Source organism: Sminthopsis crassicaudata, chromosome 3 (genome assembly GCF_048593235.1).
Source record: "Sminthopsis crassicaudata isolate SCR6 chromosome 3, ASM4859323v1, whole genome shotgun sequence".
NCBI classification, from domain to species: domain Eukaryota; kingdom Metazoa; phylum Chordata; class Mammalia; order Dasyuromorphia; family Dasyuridae; genus Sminthopsis; species Sminthopsis crassicaudata.
In genome coordinates, this window is record NC_133619.1 from 216,358,593 (window position 1) to 216,385,235 (window position 26,643).

At 33.7% G+C, this 26,643-nt stretch overlaps 2 protein-coding genes across 4 annotated transcripts in view; one reads left to right on the forward strand and one right to left on the reverse strand.

Moving 5' to 3' along the window:
* Positions 1-13,072, reverse strand: part of MOSPD2 (motile sperm domain containing 2) — a 35,526-nt gene extending 22,454 nt beyond the window's left edge. Inside the window, exons 1-3 of one of the 2 annotated variants that reach the window (XM_074299960.1) lie at positions 12,920-13,072; positions 12,684-12,753; positions 81-236 (exon numbers count right to left, since the gene is read on the reverse strand). In XM_074299960.1, the coding sequence (XP_074156061.1) occupies positions 81-236; positions 12,684-12,753; positions 12,920-12,928 (235 nt within the window). In that variant the 5' untranslated portion in view covers positions 12,929-13,072. The remainder of the gene's footprint in view (positions 1-80; positions 237-12,683; positions 12,754-12,919) is intronic. The other variant, XM_074299961.1, reaches the window with a different exon arrangement.
* A 282-nt stretch (positions 13,073-13,354) lies between these two features.
* FANCB (FA complementation group B) overlaps positions 13,355-26,643 on the forward strand; it is a 32,517-nt gene continuing 19,228 nt past the window's right edge. For both annotated transcript variants that reach the window (XM_074299958.1, XM_074299959.1), the window contains exons 1-3: positions 13,355-13,495; positions 22,726-23,745; positions 25,982-26,134. In XM_074299958.1, the coding sequence (XP_074156059.1) occupies positions 22,813-23,745; positions 25,982-26,134 (1,086 nt within the window). In that variant the 5' untranslated portion in view covers positions 13,355-13,495; positions 22,726-22,812. The remainder of the gene's footprint in view (positions 13,496-22,725; positions 23,746-25,981; positions 26,135-26,643) is intronic.

Genomic DNA, 26,643 nt, shown 5'->3' on the forward strand with positions numbered 1-26,643 from the left:
CTATAACAAACATAAGGAACATTTGCAAATATGCTAAATAAATAATATAAGACAACCTAATTATACTTGAATAAGCTTACCATTGACAGCAAATTCTTTCCTCCACTGAAAACTTTCATCAATCATCTTCAGTGTTTCATCTACCACATCATGTCGCCAACACAAAAAACTTTCAACCCAAGTATCATCTTGCTGTAGTTTCTCCACATCCCGTGAATCGTATTTATCTGACTTATCTGAGAAACAAACAATATCTTAAAAAGGGAAAAATTGCATATTGCACAATTAAATTTACCGATGCTAAAGTGAATATAATTAGAACTTTATTTGTAGAGGACAAATTTATATCTTACGATACAGACTTAATATCCAGACTTAACTATATTATAAATGCAAATGAAAATTAAATTTAAAAATATAATGAATAGGGCAGCTAGTTGGTGCAGGATAAAGCACTAGCCCTGAGGTCAGGAGGACCTGAATTCAAATCTGACCTCAGACACATTTCCTAGTTGTGACCCTGAGCAAGTCACTTCATCTCAATTGCCTCAGCCAAAAAAATAAAGTAAAATGAACATTTTAAAATGTGGAAAGTACAAAACTCTTCAAAAGGCATATATTTAATTCATAGGATTTAGTGCTTGATGGCAACATGAAATTAATCTAGTTCAACAAATTCATTCTTCAGATAAGGCACTAAAAAGCCTAAAGAGTAAAGTATCATATCCAAGGTCATACAGATAGAAAGTATCAAAGTGACTAGTATTCAATTCCAAATTCTTTTGACCTAAAATCCAGTTTTGTTGTTTTGTTTTTTCTCCAATATATCATAATATCTCTCAAGTGGAATTACACTATCTTGTATATATTTCAAAAAAAAAACAACACTTTAAATTTAATATTTTATACGTATTCTTTTAACAAGAGGTAGCATATTGTAACTAAATATTTATTTCCTTTGTTTCACTATGAAGAGATTACTTTACCAAGCAAACCTTGAATGAAAATATGTCAAGCTAAATGTTGAGTATTTCTATTTTCATGGAGAACTTTTTTCTTTTCACCTTCAAATCATGTTAAACTGATGTTTTTAATCTTTTTCAATTACCTTCCCACAAATATAATCTTTTCCCAATATAACACAAGGAATCATCCCTCATGACTTCTATTTCTCCTTTGGCTAAGTACCCCCCTGCCCAATCAATAACTAAAAAGGGTACCTAATATGGTTTCTTTTTAAATGATTTAAACTTTTGCATTTATGCTGCCTATTCATATTAAACTTATTTTTGACACATAATGTAAGAATTGGGCAAAATCTAGGTACCTATTTAATCAATTATGGTTAACCATGACTAACAAACATCCTAATTGAGTAATTCTTTATTTCTTTAACAATATTTTATAATTATATTTACACAATCCTTAAAGGTATTTTGGTAGGATTCTACATATTTCTTTTGAAAAAATCTTTTTACTACTAGTAATAAAAATTGCCAGATACAAAAAGTTTTTGAAAGTCAAAGTTTCAAGTGATTTAATTTAGATTCATTAAGTTCTCTTACAACTTTCTTCTTCCTACTAAAATCTGAGAAAGGATGATTTCAGAAAGATCTGGGAGAGACTCACATGAATTGATGTTAAGTGAAGTGACTATTACTAAGAAAATATTTTACACGGAAACAAAATAATATGATGATCAACTTTGATAGAAGTGGCTCTTTTCAACAATGAAGTGATTCAGGTTAATTTCAATAGACTTGTGATGGAGAGAGCCATCTGCATGCAGAAAGAAGTATGGGGATTGAATATAGATCACAACAGTATTTTCACTTTTTTTTGTTTGCTTGCTTTTTTTTTTTTCTTTTTTCTGTTTTTGTTCTGAATTTTCTTGTGCTGCATGATAAATATGAAAATATGTACAGAAGAATTGCACACGTTAAACATATTTTTTTCTGTCTAGGGGAGGGAGAAAAATTTGAAACACAAGATTTTGCAGGAATGAATGTTGAAAATTATCTTTGTATGTATTTTGAAAATGAAAAGCTTTTGTTGTATAAAAAGAAGAAAAAGAAAAAAGGGCAAGCTTTTAAATTTGATAAAAAGTATAGTGGTTTCACAGATGCAAAGTTCTGATCTAAACTAACTCTTACAGGTGACTTCTGGCAAACTACGTAATTTTTTTTCATATCTATAATGAAAATAATTATACTTTCTTCAAAGGCTATTGTGAAGATCAAATTCAACCTAAGTTCTAAGATAATGATATAGAAACCTAAGATAATGATATAGAAAACCAAGGTCTGGCTGTATGAAAAGGAAGACCTAAGATTTATTATAATTTGCCTTTTATTATATTTTAAATTTTACTAAGAATTTTATCTTCGCTCCCCAACATATACCACATCATTGAGCTAATAATAAAACAAGCTAGAAAATGAGCTAGAAAATCAGAAGCAAGGTAAAAAGACTCCCTTTGGGAGTCAAGATAAAAAGGGGACAGATGAAAAGAGCACCAAAGACAAACTACTCAGATTTTGCTTAAAGTCCAGTAGCCCTGAGTACCTGATTTGTTGTCACAGTATTCTGATGTTTATTTAAAGAAAAACCTTGAAGATAGGATGCTACCTTGGGGTTTTCAAGTCACAAGTCCATTTTACAGATCAATTTATGATAATGGCTTTTAAGGACTATTTAACATCCTTGAATGGAGAGTGTGCTACCGCCTATGCTACTGTTAAGTGCAGCATGTTAAAAGATTCCAGTCTTAGAACTTCCAATTAAAGGCATGAACTAAGGAAGATAAATGGAAGCCCATTTCCCCAATGAAAATTTCAACAGAAATAATACATGCTCTGCTCATCTCGAAATGTTTTCATAATTACTAAATGCGATAATCTATCTATAAACACATTTATTTGAAAAAAATAAATAAAAAGATATTAATATCACAATTTATAAATGTATGTATGCTTAAGTTTTATCATGTCAAATAGTACCTCAATTGGTCTTATTTTCCTCATTTGTAAAATGAGCAGTAAAATGTTAGCCTAAATAATCTCTAATGTATATTTCTTCCATTATGTGGCTTTTGCTAGTACTCACCAAAGCACTTGTTCATGATGGATAATTTTAATGAGCATCTTTGCTAGATCACAGAGCATAGGAGTTCAATAGTTAATGTTATCCTTAATGTTTGGCTTATACCTTGTCTGATTGCAAAGCAGGTTTTGCCAGTTCAGGGGTATGGACAGATAATAGGAGCCTATGTGTTTCTCCTCTTCACTTTTTATGGATTCCTCAAGAGTAAACTTATAGTCAAAACTATGTATGTCTATACTTCGCCTTCCCCTTCACAAATTTTATTAATTTTATAAATAAATCTTAGAAGCATTCATGTTTATTCTCATCTATTTCTATTTTAGAAGTTAACTTTAAGATCCAGGGTTAGTGAGTAGATTTCTAAAATTCAGGATCTTGAATTGTAAGATAGTAATGATTCTATGCAAGACCAACTTGGTTAGATGGTTAAAGTGAAATGAAAAAGGAGATAATTGAACAAATTGAAAAATTATGTGGTTTTGAGATTACAGGAATTGTCAACATGTATAATGAAATCCTCAAAGATAATGGTAAAGAACAGTTTAGAAAGGAAAATGAGATAGATGAAAGCAACATGGATAAAGAGTGGGAGAAATGGGAAAACAGGTTTCAAAAGAAATTTTATCACTTTTTGAGATGGAAAGAGTTTCAATTAATGTGATATCCTCAGTGCAAGTCCAGGTTTCATATATCCTAAACTCATTCAAGATAAACAAATTTAGAACTGAGAAGGGACTTTAGAGGTATCCCATTTTAAAAAACTCATTTTATAAAGCAGAAAACTGAAAAAACAGGAAAAATAACTTACTCCAAAACACACAGTAAGTCCCAAAGTCTGATATATGTCGTCTTGGCTTTTAATTCAATGTTCTTCCCATTACATCACACTGCCTTCCCTAACAATGATCTAATAAAGCTCTCTGGAAACAGGAATTCAATTTATAGGATTACCAGGCAAGATTTTGGGGTTGTCTATTTTGCTCTAGTTGGTTGCTTTCTTGTTGGTACTTCTATATCCTTGCATTAAAGAAAGTCTTTAAAGATACTTCCATAAACTATTAAATTTTATTAAGGTTATTTATGCCTAATATGGAATATAAAATACATAGCATAATGTATATAAAAGTATAAAGTATGTAAGTACTTTGATGATATTTAACGCTTCCTAGCCGTGTGACCCTGGGCAAGTCACTTAACCCCAACTGGCTCAGCCAAAAAAAAAAAAAAAAAAAAAAAAAAAAAAAATCTGTAGCTAATCACAGTTCTGTGGTGAAAGTGTTCTTGGCGTCATTCACAGACTCTAGCAAGGCCAGGAGAAGAGTAAATATCTTGATCATACCAGTTTGGAGAGACCCCCAAAACTATCTCTGAAAAGATACACATAAAATCAGAAGTTTGGGAAGGATGTACAGAACAAATGTTCTGTACATCCAACTTTAATATACATTTAAAAGTCAAGAAATAAACTGGAAAAATGATCAAACATCATCTCCACTACCAACTAAAGACCTGATCACAGAAATTTACTATAGTAATAGAGAAGATAAAAACAAAAATTCAAAAAATAAAGGCAACAAAGTCAAAACTTTTACATTCAAAGCCTAAAAGAAAAATGTAAATTGGTCTCAGGCCTCAAAAGTGCTCCCAGATAGAGCTTTTTAAGATGTTTTAAGTTCTTTTTAAGAACTTAAAAAAAATCAAATAAGCTAAAGGAAAAAATGGGGAAAAGTAGTAGTGATGAAAGAAAATCATGTAAAAAAAATCAACACCTTGGTAAAGGAAAAACAATCACACAAAAAAAATGAATATAACACCTTAAAAAACAGATGTAAACAGAAAAAAGAGGCACAAAAATCCACTGAAGAAAACAACTTAAAAAAGCAGAATTAGCCAAACAGTATAAGTTTGAAGATAATTCCTTAAAAATTAGCATTAGAGAAGTAAAAACTAATGGCTCTATGAGACATTAAGAAACAATAGCATAAAATAAAAAAAGGGGAAAAAATATAATGTGAAATATCTCATTATAATATGAAATGAAAATTCCTGTCACTTAATCTTTATTTGCCTTAGAGGGAAATGACAAACTACTCCAGTATCTTTGTTAAGAAAATTCCATATGGGGGTAATAAAGAACTGGACAAGACTGAACAACAACATGATAAATATTGATGAATTATTTTTTTGGAATTTTATTATGAAATTCTTTAATGCCAGATTTTTCCATGGTGTTAAATTTTTATTTGTGCTCATTTTCTCAGGGTCAATCCTCAAGGGCTTGGGAAAGAGTTCTTGAAGGAAATTCTCTTTCAGGTTTTGGTTGTTTGTTTTAAGTTTGGACATTTCTTGCTATTTTAAGATTCTTAAGGGTGGAGGCTAAACTTATTCACAACTCTCATCCTTCTTACCAAAAGCCACCTCCCCTGTTCTGATAAATCTGGCCAGTCTAGAAACTGAATTCATTCTCCCCTAAACTACAATCTTAAGACTGTGAATGGGTAAGGTCATAAACTTCAAGAAGAAGGTGAGGGAAACAAGCAGGGACAGACAATAGCATGATTGATAATTGGAGGATGACCACATAGAGAGCTCCAGGAGCATTTTGCCTTTTTACTTGCTATAGCTTCTATCATGAAGAACTGGAAAATGGAAGTCTGAATAAGGAGAGGGAAGACAGTGCAAAAGAGAGAAAGATGAGAAAAGCCAACACCAAAAGTCTCTATTAGTTTTCTATTCCCAATGGTAGAAATTCTGTGCTTGAACATAACTTCTCACTAGTTCTCTAAAGAAAAGGCAGAATTATTCTCTATCTTCTTTGACTTTTCACTTTTCCACTATGGTATGATGAAAATATTCATAATTGAATGACAGATGCCATTCCTCTTAGAAGTTGTGCTTTCCAATGATATTCTTTCCTTTCCCTCAAGAAATAGATGAAGAGATGGAAGACTCTTCTTGCACGAGGGATTAGGCAGGCAAGAGGGAGAAGTTGTCTTGGGCTGGTGCATATGGAAGTAGAACTCCTGGCCTCTAGAAGCCTTCTTTCAGGGCTCCTTCTTTCAGGACATGAGCAACAGAAAATGGAAGGCATGTGGTTATAGTCAAAGGAAATTTCCAAGGTCTCTTCTGGTCTAAGGCTGGAGATCAGGCAGGCCCAGTAGGAAGTGGTAGTCTTACATGCAGGAGAAGTGGCACTGATGCTTACCAAAGTTGACCTGATACCTGACTACTGTCCCTCAGGGGATGCATGCAGGAACATGAAAGATGAGTTGTCAGAGTAAGAACTTACTCCTCTTTCAGGCTTAGAGAGCAGACAGTACAAAGGGATAAAGGAATGAAAATGCTGTGTTAGGAATAGCAAGAAGGCGAGTTTGACTGACTGTAGAAGAGGTTGAGGGGAGCAATGTGTAATAAAACTAGAAAAGGGAAGATGGGACCGAATTATGTGGTTTTAAATTTAGATAAGGGGAAGGGAGAAAGAAAGGAAAGAGAGGAAGGGAAATGCAAAGGATAGAAGAAGCCACCTTTGGAGATACCCCAATTTAGAAGGAAAAAGTATCAGAAAAAGAAGCAGAATATTTGGAAGAGGAGGAAAAATGGAATAGAATAGAATAATGGATTTCCAAGGGATAGAGACTATTGAGAAGGAAAATGCAGGCAAATATTAAGCATTTAATAAGCATCTACTATGTGACAAACATTGAGCTAAGCCTTGGGGATAGCAAGAAATGTAAAAAAAAAAAAAAAAAAAAAAAAAAAAGCTGTTCCCAACGAATTCATAAACTATTAGGGAAGTCATCACATAAATAACCATGTAGAAAGAAGATAGATACAGAATGAATTGGAGATAATCACAGAAGGAAAGCACTATCAATAAAGAAGACTGAAAAAGTCGTCTTTCAGAAGGTGGTATTTTAGGTGAAACTTAAAGGAATTCTGGAAAGCCAGGAGGTGGAAACAAGGAGAGAATTTCAATTATGGGGGGCAATCAATAAAAATGCAGAGTGGTAAGATACAGTACCTTGTGCAAAGGGATAGGGATCAGCATCACTGGAATATAACATGTATGTATATAAGTAAGGTGTATGAAGATTGGAAAAATATAAAACGAACCAAGTTATGTAGAGTTTTAAAAGCCAGAAAGATGATTTTATATTTGATCCTGGAGTTAATGGGGAGCCACTGGAATTTAATTAAAAGAAGAATGGTAGGGAATGACAAAATCTGACCAGAACTTTTGGAAGATCATTTTGATGTTAAGTGGAAGACAAACTTAATATGGGAAAAGACTTGGAAGAAAGGATATCAACCAGTAGTCTGTTGAAAGAATCCAGGCATAAGGTGAGTTAAGGATTGCTTTGGCAATCTAACACCTATGACATACTCAGAATAAAATACAAAGTATTACAAAGAAAATAAATTATACTAAAATATAGTTATCTAAACTTATTTTTAAACTAAGTTCACAGATCCTAGGTAAAAAATCCATGAATTAAGTGATCACTAAATGTCTCTTCCAACTTTAAATCTGATTCTTTTATAAGAACTGAGAGTTTTAGCTTTAATAACTAACTTCCATTTAGCTGTTTCAATACAACAGCGGGGAGGGAAGTCAGGTTTTAAGTGACTAATATGAGCATTGCCAACTTCTAGAAGGTCAAATGAAAGTTAGAGTAGTAGCTGAAGAGCATAAAAAGATCAAAAGAAAGTTTTAGTTTTTCATACTGGCATGATTTTAAGCAAAGAAAAAGAAATAGAGAATACTAAAAATGAGGAGAGAAATCTCACTATTGTGAACCTGAAGGAAAAAGAAGATAATGAGTTTTCAGATGTGGAGAAAGCTGGAAGAAATCATAGGGATGAAACAAATAGCATTGTTTCTGGGGAAAAAAAAAAAGGTCTATTTCATTCAAGTTCAAAGTAACAGTTATGTTATTTAAACCTTTTAACATGGTGTGTATCAGCTAAAAAATAAACGTCTTACTTGAGCCTCATTACAAGCCTATGAGTTAAATTAAGTGACTTGCCCATGATTATACAACTAGTTGTACACCACTCTTGATTCTCAGTTCAGAACGCTCTCCTACACACACACATACATACACACACACACACACACACACACACACACACACACACAATTTCCTATTCTCAGCTGAATTTCTAGCACATACTTAAAAATAATTACAAGCGACAATTGAGAAAACCTTCTCTTAAAATTGCTTATAAGAAAATGTGTTCAAAGCTGATTTTAGAAAGGTCTGGAAAGATTTCCAAGAAGAGATGCTGAGGGAAACAAGCAGAACCAGGAATATAATGTACACAGTAATAGCAAGATATTGCAATGATCAATTGTAAAAGACTGAGTTTTTCTCAATGATTCAGTGACCCAAGGCAATCCCAATAAACTTTGGATGAAAAATGCTATTTGTAGAGAGAACTATGGGCAGTGAATGTAAATAACATGCTATGTTCACTTTCTTTTCCCCTTTTTTATTTTTTTTCTCTCGTGGTTTTTCCCTTTTGTTCTGATTATTCTTCTCCCAACATGATTCATAATGAAATGTTTATTTTTTTTTTTAAAGAATGTAGATGTATAACCGGAAAAAATGTTTTTATAAAAAGAAAATGTGTTCATCCAAGAGAACATTGTATAGAGTAACAGCAACATTGTGTTCAATGATCAGCCAGGATAGATTTAGCTTCTCAGCAATACGGTGATCTAAAACAATTTCAAAAAATTCATGCTGGAAAATATTATCCATATCCAGAAAAAGAACTGTGGAGGGTGAATGCAGATTGAAGCACACAATTTTCCTTCAACTCCTCTCCCCTTTTCTAATGGTTTCTCCCTTTTCTCCTGATTGTTGTTCTAAAACATGGCTAATGTGGAAATGTTTAATATACTGTACATGTATAACATATCAGATTGTATACTATTTTGAGTTGAAGAGGGAAGAATAGAGGAAAGGACACAGAAAAAAAAAATTGGAACTCAAAATCTTATAAAAGTGAATGTAGGAGGCAGCTAGGTGAAGCAGTGGATAAAGTACCAACTCTGAGGTAGAGCCCAGTAGATAGAGCACCAGCCCTTAAGTCAGGAGAACTTCAAATACTTAACACTTCCTAGCTGCCTGACCCTGGGCAAATCCCTTAATCCCAATTGCCTAAGCAAAAAAAAAAAATAAAATAAAATAAAAAAAAATAGTGAAATTGCTGACACATTACTGGTGTCTACACCAATTATAGATGTAGCTTATCAGTGGCCCAACGACAAAAGGTGGCCAGGAGTTCTCTTGGGTTTGAAAGATTCCTACATGCTCAACACATAGATAGGGAAAATACGTTCAGCAAAATCATTGCTATCAATACTGATTATCTTTTTCATGTTAAGATTAAGTAAATTTCATTTTGTTAACCATTATATAATCTCCAAATATCTCACTTCATTTCAGAAACCAAATGTGAACCATCAGATTGGCTGGATTCAGGTTTATTTTGCAACACATGTCATCTATCTTTTCCTATGGGGAAAAAAATAAACACTAGAAGGCTATTAATGCTCTAGTAGAATTTAGCCAATTATGATAAAACATGATTCCAATGGACAAGACTAAAACCCAATCTTTGTTTCTACTAAAAAACATTTCAAAAGGACTTAAAAACATTTGGAACACACCCCAGTTTTAATTCAGACTTTATATACCTTATGATTCTAAGCAGTTTTTCAATTACCTGTTATTATTAATTCTAATAACAGATGCTCAGAAAACTTGCATCTACCCATCTGCTCATATAGAGACTGTACAGACAACATATAAATTGTAATGGGAATGGTAATAAGGCAAAGGAAGAAGAAAAGCAAATTATGGAGGACAGTTAAGAATTTCTAGGTGACAAACTGAGGGATGGATCTAGTTCTATGTAGACAATCAAAACTACTTTTTTTATGTTCTTTAAGTAACTTAAACTTCAGGAAATAACTCAAAGACATACACATTTAGGGAACATGAGAGATTATCATTTTCCTTATTTTATGTGCCTAAGCAAAAGAAATTATAGTAGTATAGTATAGTTTACCTGTACATAATGGATGAAAAGGGAAAGGAGACCTACTGGAAGTCTAAATCATGATCTGTAGGGACCTAGATCATAGAAAGTTAGGAAGGTCATTCAATCCCTTCATTTTCCAAAGGACATTGGATTATATTATTAGATGATCTCTAAAGCACTGTTCCAGCTCTAAAGTTCTATGAATCTGTTACTGAATGGTGGATTAAATTAAGTTACATGTCATTACCACCAGGGCATCACTTAAAAATTACAGCCATGATTTATTAAATCAAGAACTGGGATCCTTTAAAAATTAAAATAAAAAAAAAATTCAACAAAATATTTAACTATGCATGACATAAGTGAAAGCAATTTTTCAAAGAACATAAAATGATTATGCATCCTCTCCAACTTTATATATAGTATTTCTTGTATATACATCTACTCTTCACTCACGTGTCAACCTATACACCTTTTCACTAATACTACTGCAAAAGCCTCCTGGTGGATCTCCATGCTGGAAGTCTCTCTCCAATCCAATTCATTCTCCATTAGGCTTCCAGAATTATTTTCTTAAAGTATGTTACCTCCATACTTAAAAAATTCCAGTGACTATCTCCAGGATATTCCACAAATATCATGCAACACAAGAAAAAATCAGACCCAAAAGGAAAAAAAATAAACAAAAATGCATGCAAATAACAACAAAAAGAGTGAAAATAGTATGTTGTTGTCTATGTCCTCTTTCTGGCATATTTAACATTATAAAGAACTTACATATAGAGAGGAGACGAATGGAGAAAGAAAATATGAAAGAGATAAATACTCAGGTATTTAAAGATCTTTTTAACCTGGTCCCTTCCTGCCTTTCCAGACTCCTTACACTTAATATTCTTTCAAGCACTATATGAAGCCTGCTTACATTGGTATATTTGCTATTCTTTACATAGAATGCTACATCTCCTTTGTACTGTCTCTTACGCTTTAAACACTCTACCTCTTCATCTCTAAACTCAGATTCTCTGACTTCCTTCAAATCAGCTCAAATTCCACCTTCTGCAAAAGACCATCATCTCCTATTAACTATGCATATATTCTGGAATTATCTATACATGCTGTCCCTCCCATTAAAACAAAAATATTAAGAGAACAGGGTTTTCTTGCTTCTTTTAGCACAGTCTGAAATAGTAATTGCTTAATACATACTTGTTTACTGGCTCTAGGGCCACTTGTTATATCTATAGTAAGATCTATGGGTTAAAGTTCTTCCAACTCTCTTGGCTAAAACTTGGGGTATGAAGAGAATAGATAATGAGAAGAATATGCAATATTCCTGAAATATGAAGATTGTTATGAAGATTTCAACCACCTGTTCTAGGTCATTAGCAAGCATCTAACACAGAACTGTATTTAACAACATGACACAACCACTCAACATTAGTGTCAAGCTCCTAGAGCATTTCCCCACCCATAAAATAGTTAACCAGAGCAGTTTCAATGAATAATTTCCTGTATATAAGATACACACTACTTACAAGGACCCAAATAATCATTCGTACTTCAAAACAAACACAACTGCTGGAGTCTTTTTTGTAAAGTGTACAAAAACTCAAGCTCCCTCATTACCAGGTGCTATCTAGAACAGGACAAAACCATTCCACACTAAGCATCTAAAAGAACCATGGGCAATAGAAAAACACAGGCTTTCCATCCAAAAAGTATAACATTTAGAGATGTCTTATTTTATAACACCACAGATTTTGTTCTTGTAAACTGATGAGATTATCAGCACAGAAACCATTTGACTAGTGTCAAGTCTTCTAACAAGAAGCACTGGTACAACTGCTTACCTTAATCAGGCACACCCCAATAAGAGGGCAAATAACAAAACCAAAACTCACTCACCACCAAGACACCCCAAACAACAAAAAAACTCCTCAAACACAATTTTGTCTATTTAAATCTCTACATGAACACCTCAGAATGGTCAAGTCCAATCAGCACTGCCCTAGCAGGCAAACTCTAATCTAGACTTTGTTTGTTCTAGGTGTTATCAGGATTCACCCTTTGGGCTTCTTCTCTGGGAATGTGGGCTTCACAAATTTATAAAAAAAAATATATATGTATCTTGACAAGTCCATTTAAATTTTGCATCCCTGTGTATTTTAACAATAATTTTATTTTTCAATACATTGAAATACATGAACCTAAAAAGGGATCTATCTATAGGCTTAATTAGATTTCCAAAGGGGTTCATAGACTTAGGGGGTCCCTAAGTTTCTTTAAGACCCCCCCCCAGGAAGATCACGATAGCCCAAAAGGATTAGGAACCTCAGGACTGCTTGTAACTGAGCCTATCAAACCGGACACACCTACTCCGGGGACTAGGTGCGAGCAAGGCGTGAAATTTAGACTCGGAGGGAGGAAAAGCGTTCCAAGCCTGGGGGCTCGAGCAGTTTCCCGGGAACCCCGACCGGCACCGAGGAAAATTGGGGGCAGTGACATCGCCATACCCTCCCGGTACCCACCTGCCAAATACTCGGCTTCAAACCTTCTCCGAGTCTCGCTGACGAGCTTAGATTTCTCCTGGGAAGGAACCTGGGGAAGAATACGAACAGAAGCTGAGACAGACTGATAGGGCCCTTTCCACTGGGCTCTCCCATCCTTCCCCGGCTTCTCCCCTCGACCTTCCCAGAAGAGTCCCTTAGGCCTCGGGAGGCACCGACTCCCGGCCTGGCTCGGAGCGGCTCCGGCATCTGCTCACCTGGGCCATGGTCCCTGCTGCCGCCGCCGCCGCCGCCACAGTCGCTGTCGCCGACGCCCGGTCTCACATCACCAGCCCAGGGTCCGCGGAGGCGAAGCAGGCGAAGATTGGCAAGGGAGGGGAGGGAGAGGAGGAGATGAGCGGGCGGGTCTCATGACACCGCTCAAGGTGGGGAGGGAGAGGGAGGAGGCTCCTGAGAAGTCGTCCAATCCATGGCTGCCGCCTCAGATGTGGGGGCGGGACCATAACGCGTTTCCTTCAATCTCGGCCCTCTCGGGTTCCTCCTCCAAAAACCAGAACCCCATCCCGAAGTAAGACGCTGCCCCTTCCTCCGGCCCCGCCTCCGCCGGATTTGGCCACGCCCTCTTCCTCCGGGCGTTGGACGCATTTGGGTTTTGTAGTCTTACTCCCCATCCTCCTCCGTTTCCCCCTCATGAACTCCTCCCAGTACTCTCGGCTTTGTTTCCGGGTTAGGAAAGCTCGCCTTCTCCCCTCGTTCCCAGGATGCTTTGTGGGCGCGGGACTTTTCAGTGTGCGAGGCGGCTGTTGCAAGTGTGAGCCCTAGTGAGTCCCGAGGTAGGTGTTGTGGACGAAGGAGGGAAAACTTAACTTCTTGCCCCCAAGTGTATCTGGGGGCGGAGGGGTGTTGAGAGGAGCTGAAGTGAGGGGGGAAGGCAGATTGTCAGCCCTAAAACGCGCCCTGGCCGTGTTGTATACCCATTGTCCGGATTGGTAATGGACATCGGACTTCCACCGTTCTTATCCACCTTCAGGGCCGGACTTTAGCTCGCGCTGCCTTGCCGACGGGAAACTTTATCTCGAACTAATCTAATGATGTTCACCTATCCTGAGGGGAGGAGGTGAGGAAAGAGGAAGGGAGGAGAGGGAGAGCTGGACCTGCCGCTTCTCCTCCCTCCTTCCGGTTTCTTTCCTTATGAGGCTAAGAATTCCCTGCTTACCTCACAGTGTCCGGGGGAGGAAAGTAAACGCTTAAGGATTCTAAAGTCTGTAAGCATTCGTTAAGTGCCTACTGTATGCGGGGCAGCACTTTTCAAATACAAAGATAGAATAAAGCTGGCCCTAAAGGCTTAGTGCAGTTTTAAGTATTAATCTCTTAGAACGTAAACGACTCTTTTAAATGTAAATATGTTTAGAAATATTAAAACAGAATAGTTTTAGAAACATAACTGCACTAAGAATTTTGGGACCCTGCATATATATGTATTGTATGTAATTTTGTCACATACTTATATACGACTTATATGTTTTGTAATATGTATATAATTTTATAATATACAATGTATATGCTATATATAATTTATGCATATATTTACATATATAAATGCATTTATGTAAATATATAAATGTGTCTATGACACATAGATGTATATAAAAATATGGGACCCAGGATTTATGCTCTAGTTGTTTTAATTTTGTTGTTGTTAAGCTATATTTGATTATAATAACGAAATTCACACGTAGAATCTCAGAATTGGAGAAGTCTTTAGAGGCCATTCTTTACCCAGAGCATGGCATCCCTTCAATAGAATTCCTATTAGGTAGTCAGCCAACTCATCACCTAGTGTCAAATAAATCAGTGCTTCACCCAGAATTCTGTTTGAATTTTAGATAACTTTCTTTTCTACTGGGCACAGTGCATACAAAGATACAGTTAGGTCCACAAAGAGAGCATATATTGCATGGAAGTGTAAAATGGAACTTAATCTGCTGAGAGAAAAACATTTTTATTTGGGATACATGGAAGGCTTCATAGAGGAATAATAATGATGAATACAATAGTTTAAATAGTTTTATAAACTATTATATAAGTTGTACTTTTTAACAAGGCAGCATGGTTAGTCATTAGAAAGTGGGCCTTTGGAGTAAGGAAGACCTGGGTTTCTGACACAGCCTATGGGGTAACCATAGGCAAGTCATTTAACTTTTCTGTATTCTAGGTCTTAAGACTACAGTTTGTCAATGGGTTGCTGATCTACATCAATAAAGGAATTTTTCATACTTGAAATATCCTGTTCACATGAAATCATAGATAAAGTACTTTCAAACACTCTTATGTAAGTAGATTATCCCAGTAAAGCCTTAAAACAGCTCAGTGTAATATATATCATAGGTAGTTTTTATGCTTGTTTCATAGATGAAGAAACTAGAGCAAAAGGGATAAATGATTTGCCCATGATTACGAAATTAGTAAATGTCATAGGCTAATTTGGAACTCTGGTCTCTCCTGTCCCTTAAGTTTTAGTTGTCTTAACACTGCTGAATCCCTCTAAAATAATGGATATGGTGGAGTAGTAGCAAACACTATGAGTTTTACATTACAAACATGTAATGACTTACCTATAAGATTTTAAATATAAAATCTGAAATGTATTTTATAATAAAACAATACTTGGATGCATATACTCATTGCCTTTAAAAAAAATTAGGAAACAACAGTGTTAATGTTTATAGTTCCTTTTACTTAAAACAAAATAGTATAATGATAAGTACACTAATAAGTAAGTATACTAGTAAAAATAAAATATAATTTCCATGAGAAGAGGGATTGACTATTGCTTCATATAGTACTTTATATTCAGTAGACAGATCAAGTTTGTTGAATAACAAATAGGTATCACCTTTACAGGTGTCACCTTCATGCATTGGTTAAATGGACTCTCCTGGCCCATATCAGATTTGGCAGGCTCAGAAGAAGCAGATATTGACCTACCCCACCCCTTCATTTCCCCACTGACTTTCCAATAGTCCCTTCTTTTTTCATTCTTGTATCAAGGGCCATTTGGATATTTATAACTTTTGAGGGCCATACAAAAATGTCAACTTATAGATATAGGTAAAACTGGAAGTTTTACCTAGCTTTTAGCTCCTTGTTGCCTGCAGATGCCTTGGCAAATGATTTCAAGGGCCGTTTGTGGTAGGACATTCCTCATCTCTGTCTGTCTAAATGCTAAGCTTTCCCCCTTGTATACTGCTTGACAGAAACCAGAATCTGATTTCAGTTTTTCTTCCTCTTAGTTGGCCAGACTCCTTCAGCATTGCCTCTTCCATAGTCAAGTAGACATGGCTGCTCACTCATCTTGAATGAGGAGAAAATTATCTGCTACATTTTATCTAAGAAGATGGTGAATCTCTTCTGCTCTATTCTGATCTCTAGACCTCTGGCAACCTCTGGCAATGACATATGACCTGTCAATAAGAGCCCATGATGAAGAATAAAGGGTCATTTTTGCTAACTTTAGGCCCAGATACAAGGCCCTTCTATATTCTTACAATTTAAATAAAATTATAATTTGTTTAATGATTGCTTTTAATAAGGTAAAGCTACTAGGTTCCCTTGAAAGAATGCCAGATAGTGGAATTACCTGCTTTCACCTGGGTGGTGTTGTCAGAAAACTGGATCATCTGCTGTAGCAACCTTCACATTATAAGAAATTCTCTGATACAAAGATAGCATTAAGTATTATGATACTTAAATAATATTATAGACATATATCACATATATCAGAAAGTATATAAAATGCTATGTTTTCTACACTGAAGTAATAGAAGCTAATGCACATCAGATCTTCATTCAGAATGTACTCTTTAGATGTTATCTATTCATTTCAACAGATATGTGTGTATTGTTAAATATAAAATACTCTTAGACTAGAGATGATTTTAGTGAAATTATATTTTTGTTAGTGTACTTTTAAATATCCCATGTTTTATTTTCTTTTTTTAAATTGACTATGTAGATATATAACACTCTTTCAGACAGTTTCCTGCTTTAAAAAAATGTGTTTTGAGAGCTGACCTTTGAATCAGGAAGGTGTAAGTTCTAGTCCACAAATTGGCTATGTGACTTAAGCAAATTATTTAACATTTCAATACATCAGGCTACTTTCTAATATTGAAAGTCATAAAACAGTTGTCTATCTGCACTGGAAGAGGAAGTTTTCATACAGGACTTCCCATGTCAGGAGAATAGTAATAAGAACAACAATAGTATATTGGAATTCTTCAGGCAAGTTACACATGTTATAAGATATAAAGAACCCTGAAATCAAAGTTGAGTGGGAAGAGTACCTATAAAGCAATCAATACTTGATGCAATACCATTCAATGCATTTTTTTCAAACTGGAGAATGTACCTTAACAGAAGCTATCTATCTTTACAAAAATCCCTATAGTATTAATGAACCACGAAACCCATTCCTTGAGGTAGATGTAGAGAGATGAATATTTCTTTACTAAAAAGAAGAGGATAAATATCCATTTTTAGTGTTCAAGATAAATAGGTCTTATGTTTGGAACTTGTATATATCATTTTACTGAACCACGGCATCAAGTTTGTTAAAATACACATTGGATTTGTTGAATCTAACTAAAAATGGCTTATCCCAGGATGGAATTTATGAAATAGCTAAAATCTAAGAGTGGAATCAAAAGGTCTTTCATGGGCAATATCCACATGAACACAGACAATATGTTGACAAAAAACAACAACAACAAAAAACATTGAGCAAATGGTTGAATCATATGGATTTGTGCAAATAGAAGGAATTAATATGACAAGTATCAGGTCATTGCCACCATAAATTATAAAAGGGTTATTATCAGTGAAATTTATACAATAAAATACTGGAAACTTTTTTGCAAATTGTAAAAATAATTTTTATTTTTAATACCTAGCATGACATTAACTGGTGGTTAAAATTAAGAGCTTATTGTCATATGTGAACATTCATGGCAGATTTTCATGCTACAAATTTAAGCTGGAGAATTCAACCTGTAAACTGTTTAGAACCTGACCATTCTCATTGTCCAAATTAATTAGTCAAAATAACCTGGACATAATGTTAATTCATGAAAATTTAAAAGCAATGATTTTTAGTAAATGTTGCCATTCCAAATACTTAAAATTTTCGAGCTACATGAAATGAAAAACTTTCAAAATCTAGAGATGCATCAGAGATATTAAAGTCATGTGGGAACAGGCTGAGGTGTATACATCATCCTTGTTGTTCTGTCATCAACTGGAGCTATACCAAGAATGCTTTCAGTGTGAGTCACCAGTGAAGATGCTTACATCATAATACTTTTATTTAATTAAGTTAATGTAATCACTTGTGCATATAATGCTAAAATATAAGAATAATATCAGGGTACTGGCATGTCTCCAGACCATGCATGTATATGAACCCTGTCAAAATGACATTTACAAATCTATGAAGTAAGTAGTATAGAAACCTCATGAAAGGCTGTGACTTATCCATAGTGTCATGATAAGTATCAGGGGCAAAATTAAAACTCAGGTTTCCTAAATTCCAAGACCATCAGTTTTTCTTCATTGCCTTTCATTGTAGATGCTCAATATTGTGGAATTGAATTCTTTAATTTAGATTTAAGTGGTATTTTAAAAGATTGTACATCACTCTGCAATTCATTAAATTTTGAACTGGAAAAGACTAAGATCATTCACATTTTTCAAATGAGGAAACAAACAGAAGTGATGAAGTTATAAGATTCTCCCAGTGTCCTAGCAGGTTGTAATTAAGTAGTAGAACCAAACTTTGAACTCTTGTATTATCTGACTCCTAGCTTCATTGTTTTTCCTACCACCCGTGTTGTCCAAGTGTGTGCACTTATTTTCCAAAGATTCACCAATTTTTCATAAGTAGTTAGAGCTAGGTCACTCAGCCTATATATAGTTAGGGGTCATTCACTTAGTTTCTTTCATTTTTTTTTTCACATTGATACTATATATAGTTAGGGGTCATTAACCTAGTTTCTTTCATTTTTTTCACATTGATAATTGTCTTCTTCCAATTCTTCCAGTAATTTTTGCCATTTCCTACTTGAGGAAGGTGAGGTCCTAATTATTCAGTAATCAGGATCACATAATTAAAATGTGAAAAAACTAGGATATAAACCCCTAGTCTTTTGACTTCTGTCCAATACTTTTAATGCCAAACTGACTTTCCTGTGTCAAAGGGAATTCATTATCATGTGAGGGAAAATCCAGATACAATACCAAGCATTATTAAATGTTTTTGGAAAGATGATGTCAAGAGAGAAATGGGATAAATGAAGTGGATAATTAAATTCCGGTTTATTGTATTTATCTGTTACTTTTTATTGTTATCCCCAGTACTTGTAAAAAAAACAGTTAACATTTATTTAAAAAAAAATTGGGGGTTCCAAATTCTTTCTCTCTCAGTTGCAAAAGATATTTCTATATTAGGTTGTGAAAGAAAACACAGAACTCCCCAAAAAGAACAACAAAAACTCAATTGAAAAATAGTATGCTTCAAACTACATTCAGTTTCCATTATCTCTCTCTGAAGTTGGATGGTGTTTTTCATCATGAGTCCTTTGGAATGGTCCGGGATCATTGTATTGCTGAGCATAACTGAGTCATTCACAATTGATTATATTATTACTATGTACAAAGTTCTTCTGGTTCTGCTTACTTTACTTTGAATTGGTTCATAATAGTATTCTATCACAATCATACACCACAACTGTTCAACCATTCCCCAATTGATGGGTGTCCCCTCCCTTTCCCCATTCTTTGCCACCACTAAAAGAACTGATATACATATTTTCTTACAAGTAGGTCCTTTTCCCTTTAAAACAAAACAAAACAAAAACCACTCTCTGGGATACAGATCTAGTTGTAGTATTGCTGCAAATGTCTTTGGGCATAGTTCCAAATTGCTCTTCAGAATGGTTGGATCAGTTCACAACTTTACCAATGGTTCATTAGTGTCCTAACCCATATTCTCTTCAACACTTAACATTTTCTTTTTCTGTCATATCAGCTAGTATGGTGATACCTCAGAGTTGTTTTAATTTCCATTTCTCTAATCCATAGTAACTTAGTGATTTTTTTCATATAATTGTAGATAGCTTTGATTTCTTCTGAAAACTTACTGTTCATATACTTTGACCATTGATCAACTGAAGAATAAAATGTCATACATCTGTTCCTAGTTTCATTTTACCACCTAAAACATTATCAACGGGCATATGTAGTCATGAAAAATAGAAGGAATCTTGATAATAATTTCACAGTTATTCCCCAACACCTATTTTAACTTCTCAAAGGTTTTTGCTATAGAATTTAGTTGTGCAGCAAAGATTTTAGATTTTCGTTTTATATGTTCTCTGTTTTATATGTTCTTTGTTACTAATGGAATAGGGAAGAACAGAGAGGGCCTATTATCCAGAAAGTCAACCTCAGAACAATAAAGGTTGCCTCTGTTATGGACTTTTGAATTAAGTTTTACTTAGTGTTTTTCGAGAAGTTAGGCTATTTCTGACTCCGTGTTTTGAACTATAGCATTAACTTAAGGGGTTTTAATTTTGAGGGATATTTGTAAAACCCTTGGCCTTCCAACCAGTGCTGCAGAAGAATTGCTTTTTTTAGCTTCAGTTTTATATGTTCCTTAAGCATTGAAATGGTCAGTGTGCTATGAACAGAAAATTTGAAGCATTCACTTTCATAAACAAGTTAAATGTGCTAAGGCATCTAACATAATATTCAGAATTCAGATGACTGAATTTGTCTTTTAAAGTGAGAATTCTATGATTATGTGGAATCTTTTTTTATATTAAGCTCTTTAAATGGAAAAAAATTAAACTTGTTAATTTATTTTGAGAATTGCTATATTCACAATTCATAAGAAAGTATCTATCAAGTAGTTTCTGTATATGTAGCAAGCCTATGGCAAATGTGTTATTTAAAACTAATGCTTACACAAACAAAACCTACCCAAACAAGATTAAAAGGGAAGTTCAAAGCTGGGAAAAAAGTTTTTACAGTCAATGTTTCTGATATAGGTCTCATTTCTAAAATATATAAAGAACTATTGTTATAAGAATACAAGTCATTCTCCAATTAACTAATGGTCAAAGAATATGAATATACAGTTTTCAGATGATGAAATTAAAGTTAACTATAGTCATGTGAAAAGTGCTCTAAATCACTATTGATTAGAGAAATGCAAATTAAAACAACTCTGAGGTACTATCTCCCACTTGTCAGATTGGCTAAGGTAACAGGAAAAGATAATGATAAATGTTGAAGGGGATACAGGAAAACTGGGACACTAATGCATTGTTAGTAGGATTTTGAAATGATTCAACCATTCTGGAGAGCAATTTGGAACTGTGCCCAAGTGCCACTCCTGGGTCTGTATCCCAAAGAAATCATAAAGGAGGGAAAAGGATGCACATGTGCAAAAAATATGTTTGTAGTAGCACTTTTTGTAGTGGCAAAGAATTGGAAAATGAGTAAATGTCCATCATTGAGGGAATGACTGAATAAGTTATGGAATGGAATGTTATGAAAAGAAATGGAATATTATTGTCCTATAAAAAATGAACAGCAAGATAATTTTAGAAAAGCGTGGTAAGATTTACAAGAACTGATATTGAGTGAAACAAGTAGAACTAAGAATATATTGTACACAGTTACATCAAGATTGTGTGATGATCAATTATGAAAGATTTAGTACTTCTCAGAAGTTCAGTGAGGCAATTCCAATAAACATTGGATAGAAAATGCCATCTGCATGCATCCAGAAAGAAAACTTTGAAAATTTAATGTAAATCAACACGTTACATTCATTTTTTTTTTCCTCATGGAAAAGGTTTTTTTTTTTTGTTTGTTTTTTTGTTTTTTTTTAAATATCAATTCTTTTAGTGGTGGCAAAGAATGGGGAAAGGGAGGGGACACCCATCAATTGGGGAATGGTTGAACAGTTGTGGTGTATGATTGTGATAGAATACTATTGTGCTATAAGAAATGAGCAGGATTTCAGAAAAACCTGGAGATTTACATGAACCAATTCAAAGTAAAGTAAGCAGAACCAGAAGAACTTTGTACATAGTAATAATATAATCAATTGTGAATGACTCAGTTATGTCAGCAATACAATGATCCCAGACCATTCCAAAGGACTCGTGATGAAAAACACCATCCAACTTCAGAGAGAGATAATGGAAACTGAATGTAGTTTGAAGCATACTATTTTTCAATTGAGTTTTTGTTGTTCTTTTTGGGGAGTTCTGTGTTTTCTTTCACAACCTAATATAGAAATATCTTTTGCAACTGAGAGAGAAAGAATTTGGAACCCCCAAATTTTTTTAAATAAATGTTAACTGTTTTTTACAAGTAACTGGGGATAACATTCAAAATAAAAAGTAACAGATAAATGCAATAAACTGGAATTTAATTATCCACTTCATTTATCCCATTTCTCTCTTGACATCATCTTTCCAAAAACATTTAATAATGCTTGGTATTGTATCTGGATTTTCCCTCACATGATAATGAATTCCCTTTGACACAGGAAAGTCAGCTTTTTTTTTCTCTATTTACAAATGGCTAATCATTAACATCAAAATCTAAAGACATTATTTTCTGACTAAAGCAAGACATTTCATTCACTTAAATACCTGTGGTTCTACTATGATTTTTAAAAATTATAGTAACTGATATTATTATAACCATAAAAATTATAACATTAACATATAAATATCAGTATGTTGAAATTCTTAGGGATTTGCTGAAACTTTATTTCCTTAAGCATATATACTCATTTGTCATAACTCATTTTCTGATTGTCAGTTTGTCTTCTAATTAAAGGTTTAAAAAACATAATTAAGATAGAAACTACAATAACAACTTTATGGATCTTATTTTTCTGGTAAATGTGAACATTGTTATAGGGAGTACTTAACATTCTTTTAAAAAACAATATTTCTAATTGATGTCAATGTTTCTTTTTTTTAAGATTGGAATCCTCTTTGGGACAGTTTGTACCCCAAAATCAAATTCACATGAAGATTTGACATTGTTGAAAGAAAACAGCAGAAGAGCAATGTCATCTAATGAGCAAGAGAATCTTTTATCTTACAATGGGGAAGTCCTTATTTTTCAACTGTCACAAGGAGACTTGGCAGAAGAAGGGATTACAAAAACATCCAAATTACATGTGAAAAGAATGACATTTGATAGAAGCACAAGAGCATTTATTCAGAAGTCCACTGGTATATTTAGCTTTCATGGAGAACGTTCAAGTTTTGAAATAATCTGTTGCAGCTGTGCAGCAGACTTCAGAACAGGAATTAATCTCCCTTGTGTTTTGATAAGAAGAAACAAAAAGAAAAGTATTTTCAAATATTTTTTATTGTTACTTCACAATTCTAATAAGTTTGAACAGCGAATGAATTTTACATTAGACTATGAGATGAAGGATGACATAAAGATACTTAATAGCCCATCAATCTTATGGAGACATAACAGAACTTTCTTTTATATTTCTTCCAAAAATGACAGAATTATCAGTGTTCCAGTTAAATTTTCTTCCATCAAGTGGGCAGGAGAGTTTGAAAATCTAGGTATTATTTTATTTGGAGTAGAAGAACCTCATTCCACTAAGAGAGAAAATAGCCAGAGGTTTTCAGAGTCAGATTATATAATTTGGGGTACTGAATTTTGTGCATATTCTATTGAAGATCAAAAAATATTAAGTAGTGCATATTTTTTGCCTCATGCTTATGCCAGTGTGGTAACATGTATATATATTTGTACAATTAAAGTAGTGAACACTATGTTAAGGATTTCACTGATTGCTTTAACTGAAAAGAATCAACTTATTTGGTTCCAAGATGGTATCCCTAAAAGACTATGTCAGCTTCCATTTCAGGATCCCTGTGCATTACAAGTTATGGCTTCAGGTGGAGGAGACTTACTCTATATTGTATCATTTAGATCCAATGATGTTTGTGCCATCTGGAAAAAAAGCTTTCAGGTATAATAACTGTTCTTATAAAATTTTATTTATTTTGCTCATTTATACTGATAGATTTTTTTTTAAATTTATATCTTTTTTTTTTTTTTTTGGCACTGAGGCAGTTGGGGTTAAGTGACTTGCCCAGGGTCACACAGCTAGGAAATATTTAGTTTCTGAGGTCAAATTTGAACTCAGGTCCTCTTGACTTCAGGGCTTCAGGATTATGTCACCTAGCTGCTTCTAGTCTTAATATATTTTCAATGAACAGTTTGCCTCTTCAAAAATAAATTTGTCCTTTTTTATATGACTTTCTTTTTCAAAAAAGATAACTGATTGGCATTGAATTTGGGCTCATATTTCTAAGTTTTTTATTTATAAAATGCATTTTATTTTATTTTCATAATAACATGATAACATTTATAATATAATAAACATTTATTTATAAGATAGTAGATTATTTTATTTATAAGAAAATACCATATGGATTTACCTATTATAGAAACCATGTTATGGAAACAAAGTCAGTCATATTCTAGCTTAAAAATTTTCAATAGATCAGCTTACATAGTTACTTATTTTGCTGTACTCTCTGAATGTAAGACATTTATTGAAAACTAAAGAAATTTATTGTATAATCTGTTATTTATGGTGATAGTTAATGTTAAATATTTTTCAAAAACTTTACCAGGAGCCTTTTCATTATTCTTGTTTTGCTTAGAAAATGATGGTCAATAGTTATATATCTATTTAATGGTTATCTGTACATCTTTCTGTTTTTAACAAAAGGCTAAAATATAATCTTTCTCTTTAGAAGTTAGTTTTAAAAAATTTTAAAAATTAAATAGCTGTGTACAAATGTAGAGAAATAGAGAAGTAAAATGGTGTATTTTGGGTATTTCCTTCTGCTTCGTACTAAAGTGTTTGTTTCCCTTATTTCAGCACACTTAATATTTAAGCATTCTCGTGTTACAGAATTAAACTATGCATTTTGCAAAGCACGTCTTACTCTAGAGAATTGACATCCCCAAAACAATGTAAGACATACTACATACAACTTCCCCCATGTACCCCAGAAAAAAAAAAAAGGCAAAATACAGAGCACATGATAGGATATTATCTTCTGCAACTTATCATTCAGGAACACTTTGCAACTTTGATAGAATCCATGTGACAATAGAAAGAGTGCTGAATTTGGAGGTTCACAACATGGATTTGATTTTAATCTCTACCATTTTTGGAACCTTGAGTAAGTCAATGCTTCTTAGATCTCAGTTTCCTTATCTACAAAATGAGTATTAGAGTAGATAACACCCAAAGTTTTTTTTACCCCTAAATCTGATCCTCAGAATCTACTCTAATTTGCTACTGAAGATCATTGACTGATAAACTAGAGAGTTCCAACTACATATTTTTACTTTGTCAGTATATTTTCCTAGTGATGGTAATAAGCAAAAGCTTTTACTGCTTAGAAACTAGCTTTACAACTCACTTTATGATAATCGCCATTGAACCAAATTCATGACTTCTGAAGATGCTAAAAGTGTTCTCAAATGCTTTTTTAAGAGTACAAATATGTTAACTGCCTTAATTTACTTTAAAAAAAAACTTGTAAAGAATACAAAATTTATTTTATAGTAAATCATAATTAATTATGGTATATCATAACTAATCAAAATAACCTCACATTGCTTTTGGTACATAAGGTAAGTAATTTTTTTTTTAACAATAAATGGTAAATATTAAATGTTTTAAGTAAGAATGTGATATTGTTTTAAATGCGAGTTAGGCAACTAAACTTCTTTTTAGCCCGTGCATTACTACAGAGGTAAATAAATAAAAATGAACTATTAAATCTACCAAGTGTCCCCTATCTCCTATCTTCTCAAGCAAAACACATATAATACTTATATATAATATTTCTTTATGACAACCTTTCCCACTTTCCCTTGCCAAGTCTTGTCTTCTCCAGTCTAAAAATCCTGTATCCTTTCAACCAGTTCTCATATGACCTTACCATCCTGGTTTCCTTTGAACTCTAGTTTGTTAATGTTTATCATAAAAAGTGAGTTCCAGAAGCAAAAAAACTATGCCGTGTTGATCAAATATCATGCAATTAATATGAAATTATCACCTCCCTCATTGTGGACACCATGCCTCTATCAACAGACTCTTTTAAGGCCCTCATGGCTTTGACTGCTCTTAATGGTCTCTAGCCATTGTTTCTTTATATCATCTCACTGAATTCCCCTTGCAGGTTGCATCCAAGTGGCAAAAAGTTAAATCAGTCCTGGTAGATGACTTTATTGGCACTGGAACTGAACAATTGTTGCTAGTTTTTAAAGATACATTCAATACAAATTGTCTGACTTCATTCAAGATAACAGATCTTAGTGATGTGAACTATTCGGTAAGTTCTCTTTATTGGTATTTTTAAACTTTTATGTTCATGTTCTTTCTAAAAGTGTTGATAGTTTAATAGTAAGGGGAGAAGCTTAAATTTGTTAAAAAACATGTTTAAAGTAAACATTACTTGATGCCCTCTGCTGACTCTCATTGTGATACGTTATAAAAATAATCTTAAGTGAAATAAGAAAACTACTGTGGACACCAGAATAACAGTAAAATTTACTCATTAGCAATAGTATCCTAGTGTAGTGATGCAATTATACAGGCATTGGTCCCTCTTTGACTTAAAAACAATTGATAACATTTTGATACCTTATTGATACTTGGAGTAATTGTCATAAAGGCTCATGGTTATATATGTTGTTACTAACATTCATTATAATACTTGTTTTCTGGGGACCAGCAGATGAACAAGAAATTGCAAGATTAATCTTCAGATTGTATCTGTATAATAACATCTAAGATTTTTTTCACTATTTCCTCATCCATAAAATGGGTATAATAATATTA